Genomic DNA, 8007 nt, shown 5'->3' with positions numbered 1-8007 from the left:
TTCGTAATATAACTAAAATGAGGAAAATTGGAATGAAATTATGGCATAACTCTAACCTGGTACACACACTACAGCAGTACCATAAATTCTACTTTTCAAATTGAAGTCATTCAGTGGCGCTGAGTGAAATTTAAGTGTATAATGCTTTTATAATACCATAAATTGACCTACGCTCAACACCATTTAAGTAATTACGAAAATGAGAAAGATTATTCTAAAGTGTGCAATTATGTGCAATTATTCTCATTAAAATAAGCTTGATTTATTGGATGATGGCCATGAAAATCGGATTATATTGCTTTAAGCTCTGGAAAATAAATATTGATTTAAACATCAAAAGAAATATTCTTATTTATGATTACGCACACATAATGACAGTTTTTAAAAGCTGAACTATATTTCATCTATTGCATATATATATATATAACAGTGCAATTTTAACAGTGCTTTTTATTTTGCTGCGACTACGTTAGCGCACAGACGCCTAACAAGGGAAGCAGGTAGAATGAGTATGTTGTATGTGAACCACAATATCTGCTGTTCAGAACTGGTGCTAAGCTGTGTTTCACTGATTGCATATATATATATATATATATATGGCTATTTTTGTTACCTGTGCTGGGTATTTTACTGCGGCTATGTAGGCGCACGGAGGGCTAAGTCAGCGTAATAAGCAGATAGAATGAATATATTGTACATAGACTATAAAACGTGCTATTTAGAATTGGTCTCAAATAGGCATGCCAATGGAAAATGGTAACATTCCCGATATAGCCTATATGACAATATATGTATATAGCAATTTTATCTGTGATTGTTATTCCACTGCGGCTGCGTAGGCGCACGGAGGGCTAAGCCAGGTTATGACAGAAATAATGATTATATTTTATGTAGACTATAATAATACAGCATATAATAGTTATGCTGTTCAGAACTGGTGAGTATATATGTGGCAATTTTATCTTTGCTATTTCTTTTACCGCGGCTACATGGGCGCACAGAGGGCTAAGCTAGGTCCATAAGCATATAGAAGGAGACTATGATATGTGCTGTTCGGAACTGGTGTCTCAAATAGGCATGCTAACGGAAAATGGTAACATTACTGATGAAGGATTTACAATTTCCTAATGTCTAATTGGATTTGAATGAGTGAAAGCTATTCATAGATATATTCCTGAGACACAAAAGCCAATAAATATATAATAAAGAGATACTTGAAGCGCTTCAAGATTATATTGTTACGAAAAAAAGCAATTATCGGCGGCGAAGATGTCATTTCGGGCGATCGTAGCTATACTTCGACAAGCTCTATGACGTGATGTGACGCCGGAGTGACGTGGTTTTTGGATGGCATAGTCATGTAGGGGTTGTAAATAACATATGCCAATATAGCTACTCTATAATATATTAAGCTATAATAGGAGATATTTCGAGCGCTAAAAGATTATATTGTTAAGGAAAAAAAACTAGAAGAGAGGAAATTTGGCAACCAAACTTTGTAGAATGGAATACCATTGATCACTCAGACTAGTTGTTAATAGTCCCTTAAAATCAGGGTAAAACGGAATATATGAATAACAATGCACTCTATAAATTTTACAGGAACCAACATACTTAACTTATAAATCATAAATATATTGAATTGTAAAATATGAAATAATAAATCGGCATTATGCATCCGATGCGCAAATTACTTTACCATCGAGGAGTTGACGATCACATCGGGACTTACGTTACCGATTATGTCTACTCTGGGGTTTGTTTTCTACTCTGCATACAACTAATCATACGAATATGTCGTGAAAGAAGATTGATGACGTCAGAACAACGTATGACGTCATCGTGTTGTAAAATTTCAAACTGGTTGCCATGGAACTGGCCAAAAGAAAAATCAACTGCTATTAATATGACAACTTATGCTATGATTCTGTTCGGGTTTTCTAACTTTGTGATGATGTTGCTCGGAGGCTTAACACATCAGTTCTTGCAAACGGTGAGTTTGACTCAGTTTTATATCTTACTGGGCAAGTGAAATATAAATTCGATAAAAAAAATTTGCACTATTTTTACATTCTTTCTGAATTCAACCACCACGCATTAATTTCTAAACCAATTCATCTGTAAAGTAAAAACATATTACAAAGCTGTTTCTACTGTGTTTCAAAATTTGTAAATTAATAAAAAAAACAATTATAAAGTTCTACATGAAGTTTTCAATTTCTATAGCCAATTATGAATTCATTGTCTAAGTTGAAGAATAATACAAATCTGAGAATGTTTTGTGTTTTACCCATATGTAACTTTTCATATATAATTAGTACTTTATATACTCTTTCTACGTAATGGAATTTAATCACATTTAGCAAGTCAAAGATACTGTAGAATATACAAAGAAACAATACAATATATTCCAGTAAATTTTAGAGATATGATATTTATGAATTTAGCCTCGAAACCTAAATGATTTTCATATGTAACTGATGATAACTGATGGTTCGGGGTCGACGAACAAATGCAATAGCATGACGCGTGTTTATATTGTTGTTTTCGACTTTTCTCCTTCCCGTGGGTAGTAGGAATCATAAAAAAATATTTAGCCGAAAAACAGCCATAAACTATTACGATTGTTACAAGTGTATTTTGTGGTGACCGTACATTTGAACCCATGTACATTTGAACCCATGCGTATATCCACGGGTTCAATCTATATGCGGGTGCCAAAACCCATGGGTTAGGGTGAGTATGGGTTTAACTATCCGTGAAACAAAACAAATTCCATAGGTGCAATAGCATACAGGTGCAATTGTCATGGGTTCAAATGTACGTGGGTTCAAATGTAATGGAACCGTATTTTGTATAAATAACGTAGGTTAAATGGGCTTAATGTCATTGATTTCATCAACATTGCGTCATTGGCTCTGTAAAAATAACAGCGTATTTTTTCATATTTGTAATTGTTTCAATATGACATCATAGATTATGGGAAATAATTGTAGATTAATATTTTGATTGAGGAACACTCAGGTGATTGCACAGACATTCATGGGTTATTTGGTACCAGCAAAGTTTCTTGAAACTTTTTATTTTGGTTTATTTCGCTGAGACTGAGAAAGTCATTTAAATAGTAGTATGGAATGAAAAGCCGATGAAATGTTTTAGAAACTAACGTGTCATGGTCAAGCGACAGACTGGTGAGAAACCCCTAAAATACAGGCATGCACGAGCCATTCAAAAAGGTGCGTGATTTTGAGTTAAAGTTGGGTTTTGAACTATCGCAACAGTTGCTCACATTTTTTTTATTAGGTTGAACCATACGATGGTGACGTTAACAATCTATGGGACTGGTTGATCGTATGGAGAGTCGGCTCTTCGTTTTCAGCTATAACATGTTTAAGCCTACTGATCATGATAGAACAAATGGTAAGTCTACTTAAAGTGTAAATTCATCCTATAACACCTACCCTAGCGATTTTAATTTGGGAAATGAGTATATGAATATGATAAATCTATTTTCAGAGGAAACCAAAATAACCTAAATATCTTTATTACTTCTGCAAAAATGAGAGAAATATTATTAACACTCAACCTTCTGTCTGCGTATGATTGTACCCAAAAGTTTCCGTAATCTGAGTCGCTTTGCACAAAAGTTATGTTTTCTATCTAGAATATTGCCCTTCTATGTGGGAATGTGGCTATACTTTGGGTAAATTTACATTAAAATATCTCACACATTTACCTATGTACATTTGAATGTTACCCGAATACGACCAGTGGTAATACAAAATTACAATGAAGAAAAAGTTTTTTTCAATTCTTACTTCAATCTGTTTTTTTCGTGTATGTGAACCCAATATCAAACCCATTTCAAAAATGGGTTGGAGCCCTTTTCAACCATTCAATATTTTATTTCTTTCATAGTTCACGGAGGAAGAGATTTGTCGAATACCTCGCATCATACGAATCATCTTCTACCTCGTTATATCAGCAGCAGTTATATGCTTCTTTGGAATCAATTACCTCCCATTGACTGGAATGGTGGAGGATCCTTTCAGTATAAGACAGAGTTTCATTGTGACATTCGGAGGTAAATTCGAAAACTTATTTTGTCAAGGTTAGCTCATTAAAAGGAACAAATTCTGCATTTACTGAGTGAATCAGGAACGCGATTATAGGTTACATGTAACAAATTCCAAGATAGGATGCATTGTTTTATTTTTTGTAAAAGGGGATTATTTAAAAAAAACAATTCAAAATGAAAAATAAGGTGTTCATATATTAATTCCGGTCAGTGCATTTTGAAACAGGAAAGCAAAGTAAGATGTAAACAATAGTTTAGTCAATGCGAATTCCCCTATTGTTTGATTCACGAAAAAGAACAAGAATTAAAACTTCTTTGTGTGTCTATTTGATATCAAGTTGAGTCCTAATAAGTTTTGTTTTTGTTTGAGTTAGACTGGGAGGGAATCTGTTTTGTGTCAATTTCATGTTGTTATTTGGTTGGGTCTGCAAAATATAATGTCTTATTTCTCTTTTTAGTTGTTGTTGTTTACGGGATAGCAATGATTATTGTTGTTATTCGTCATTCATGCCATGGGTGCAGGAAGAATTCTTGCTCGAATTCGGACGACTACGATGAAAAACAATCGCCATCACACTCCTTAGAAAGCAAGAGTTTTTCGGGTATGTACATAACATTCTGTACTATTATTTTGGTAACTCGTATCAATGAGTCGCCATGGTCTAACACGGTGCTTCTCAACATTTTTAACCATGTGAAACCCTTGATGTGCTGCTATTGAGCTCGTCACAGAAGCACTATTAGCATACAGTCAAAAACACTCGTATAAAGATTAAAGTTGAATGTTGCGATATTGGTCACTCTTCAATGATCCGTTTGGTATTGTATTCCGCGGAACCACGGTTGTTAAACACAGATCTAGTAGTTAGATACACCCTAGCACCTACCAATTTAAAGTTCGAAGATTACGTATTCGAAACATTTTCGCCACCTCATTAATAATGTATGTAGCAAACCACCGTGGCATAATTCTATTTTAGACTTTCTCACATAGGCGACACTGCCTTGTAACCATTACTGGTTTATCGCGTGTACCTTCAAGTTTCAATTTATTTTACATTCCCATTGTTTTTTAACTGTATGTATACTTTACACTTTCGATATGTGAAAAAATAAACTACTTACTGACTGATTTGATGCCGATTTATCTCTCGTAAAACTATAGCAGCTACGTATTAGAGTCTTTTGTCTCAGTAGAAACAGAATCGATTACAGAATCGAGACTGATAATTCTGAAACTATTAATACAAATTCAATATTTTTGGTATAGAACATTATTCAATATTGGCTCTGCAACCTGAACTATTCAGAGTCTTACTTCCAACATGCAAATCGTTTTCTGATTGAAATTTACCGTGAAATACTAACAACCTCCACCAAATCCATGAAATCTATATTTATTCCAGAAAACAATTTTTGATAAAATACGAAAAATTCTGTTATATATACCAAACACGAACATTGAAATATAATATTCTTTGCTTTAGAAAACAATTCAAAAGAAAGTAAATTTTCTTGTTGCAACGTTATATCCGGTTACGCCGAAGAGGATGACATCACGTACAGAAGATTTGAATTAGCTGTGAAGTGCATAGCTCCATGGACTTTTGTCATTGCAGGTAAATTTCATATAAAATCTCATTTTTGGTATCTTAATATACTCCTAAACGAATATACTCACAAAAAAAAATATATTTTTGATGGAGGACTAATTATGCAAACCGTAAGTCGGATTGAATTAACTTGAACGATGCCCTATTTATTGAAAACGTTTTACGTCAAGTTTTAACAGGAATACGTACTCTGAAATATAAATACTACATGCGGGGTATAGTAATTTCTTCAAAATGGAGACGCAATATGACATTTATGACTTTGAATAAATTGTCAAATACGCACACTGTGACCTTATCAAAGTGATGAATGATAGCGTTTTAACACCAAAACAGCATTGCTATTATAAAATGTTTATCAAATGCTAAAAAGAACTCAAATAAATTGTCAATGCATGCACATTGTGATCATTTTAAGTAATCAATAATCACCATTTCAATAGCAAACGACCATTGCTAATTTTTTAATGTTCTATCAAATGATAAACAGGACTAGAATAAACTGTCAAAACACGCATATTGTGACCTTTTTAGGTAATTATCATTTGCCATTCCCATAGCAACAAAGCATTGCTATTTTTAAATGATCAATCAAATAGCAAAAAAGACTTATATAGAAGAAATGCATTGCTTCACTCAGTAGTTTTTGTTCAATTTGTCACTATTGAAGAGAAAATTGCTTTTCTTGGACAATACTACGCTTGCAACTTGGTATTAGTATTTGTAGCATCAGTATTTCATAGTAGGTCCGTACATATAGTCAGATGCCAGTGTCTCTTCGCAAAGGGCCTAGTTTGAATAAAAAGGCGTGAATGAGCTTCTCATAAAATAAAAATAATCTCACCATGCAACAACAGATGTCAATACTGACTAAGTTGCTTTAGTGTTTACAATTTTGTTTGTGCATTGCAAACTTATCATATTAATTTATATTTTAGGGGCAACCAATCACTTTTTGAAATCGAAATGCGCTGATTCGGACAATGCTTATAGTGAGCTCGGATGCCCTCTACCGGATTCATTCAACCATAACGCTCTCATGCACGTAATACAAATTGTGTCAGCGTGCTTATTTTTTCTTGGAGAAAATATAGCGATTACAAGACGAAAATGTACTTATAGTACCAATATAAAAAGAACAGTAACTTCGTCTACGATATACAACGACGCAATGACGAGCTGCGAGATTTCAAGTAAACCTTCTCAGAACGAAAGTAGCAATAATAATAGGGGAGATGACGTTGTCTGCAAAACCAGCAGTGGAAATACTGAAAATAAAAACATGACGGACACAGAATCTAAAGTAAAAGATTCAACACCAGACCCCAAGTTTCCACTTTCTCTCGATTCACGAATACCTGTGAAGGACAACAGACATAGCCTTTATGACAATCATTTCGATGTATAGGTATTGTGACTTCTATGCATACTTTGCCAAAGACGTCGACTATATTATTCTTACGTACAAATACGACGTCATAATTTGTAATTGTTAATTTATTCATGTGCATTGTGCATTTTGCTTTATAGGAAGTGAACTAAAATTTGTTTAAATTTATTGTTATTGTGTAAAATTAAGCAGTTAATTAATAATGATAACATTGGTATAAAAATAGCATATATGTACATAACAACTATGGTTGAAATTTTGATGATGTCATAAGCGATATGACGTCATAAATTTTACACAATATAAAGTTTCTTAAATGCTTTGATAGTTCCAAATCTGTTTTATTTTCTTCTTTCTGTTCTATATTATTTCCTAGATACTTTTATTTAGTGCGTGCAATATTTCAAAATATTTCTATAACCAAATCCTAGAAGATTTTTTCTTCACGGAAAGGTGTTAACGTACGTACTTTTTCTTCTTGCTGTGGTACCAAATGAACAGTTTCGTTTACCTTAATTAGACCTATTATAAAATGAAATTTACGACTTAGCCTACTACATAATTCCTATTATAAACCTTACAATAAGCGTAAATTTCTTTTTATTTAAATTGTTCCAAGTGATTCTTTCAATATATAAATAAAGTGGTGATATCAAAGTATGTTTTGATTTATTTATATCTTGGTGGTTTCTATATTTCTCAGGCGACTTTTGTCTTGGAATGGTACTTCCAGTGCTGTATGGGCGATGGACGGTCTAGCGCAGTTGTTAGTAAACTCTACAAGAGCGGTTCCTAACTGGGGTCCCGTCGCCCACCAAGAGGGCCACAAGGCAGTTGTAGGGAACCAACATGCTAAGCGCAAAACTGATTCTTTTCCCTTTACAAGAATACTGTGTTTTCCCTTGTTTCATTCATTGCCCGATGAG

General features: G+C 33.6%; 1 protein-coding gene across 1 annotated transcript; it reads left to right on the top strand.

The window, feature by feature from the left end:
* Positions 1-1586: 1586 nt before the first annotated feature.
* LOC120326743 (uncharacterized) lies at positions 1587-7738 on the top strand. The gene is made up of 6 exons (XM_039393082.2): positions 1587-1993; positions 3304-3420; positions 3919-4084; positions 4537-4680; positions 5566-5697; positions 6630-7738. Exons 1-6 carry the CDS (start codon positions 1673-1675, stop codon positions 7097-7099), a joined length of 1350 nt encoding a protein of 449 aa, XP_039249016.2. The 5' UTR covers positions 1587-1672; the 3' UTR covers positions 7100-7738.
* The last annotated feature ends 269 nt before the right edge of the window (positions 7739-8007 follow it).

The sequence above is a fragment of the Styela clava genome, chromosome 4 (genome assembly GCF_964204865.1).
Source record: "Styela clava chromosome 4, kaStyClav1.hap1.2, whole genome shotgun sequence".
Classification (NCBI taxonomy): Eukaryota; Metazoa; Chordata; class Ascidiacea; order Stolidobranchia; family Styelidae; genus Styela; species Styela clava.
Note: the sequence above shows the minus strand (reverse complement) of the source record. Positions and strands in the feature narration are given on the sequence as shown.

What these genes read in the sequence shown, in the direction of transcription:
- LOC120326743 (XM_039393082.2), top strand. Translation starts at nt 1,673, where the DNA reads ATGCATCCGATGCGCAAATTACTTTACCATCGAGGAGTTGACGATCAC. An exon ending in CACATCAGTTCTTGCAAACG is followed by an intron (nt 1,994 to 3,303) that starts GTGAGTTTGACT and finishes TTTTTTTATTAG; the next exon opens with GTTGAACCATACGATGGTGA. An exon ending in ATGGACTTTTGTCATTGCAG is followed by an intron (nt 5,698 to 6,629) that starts GTAAATTTCATA and finishes TTTATATTTTAG; the next exon opens with GGGCAACCAATCACTTTTTG.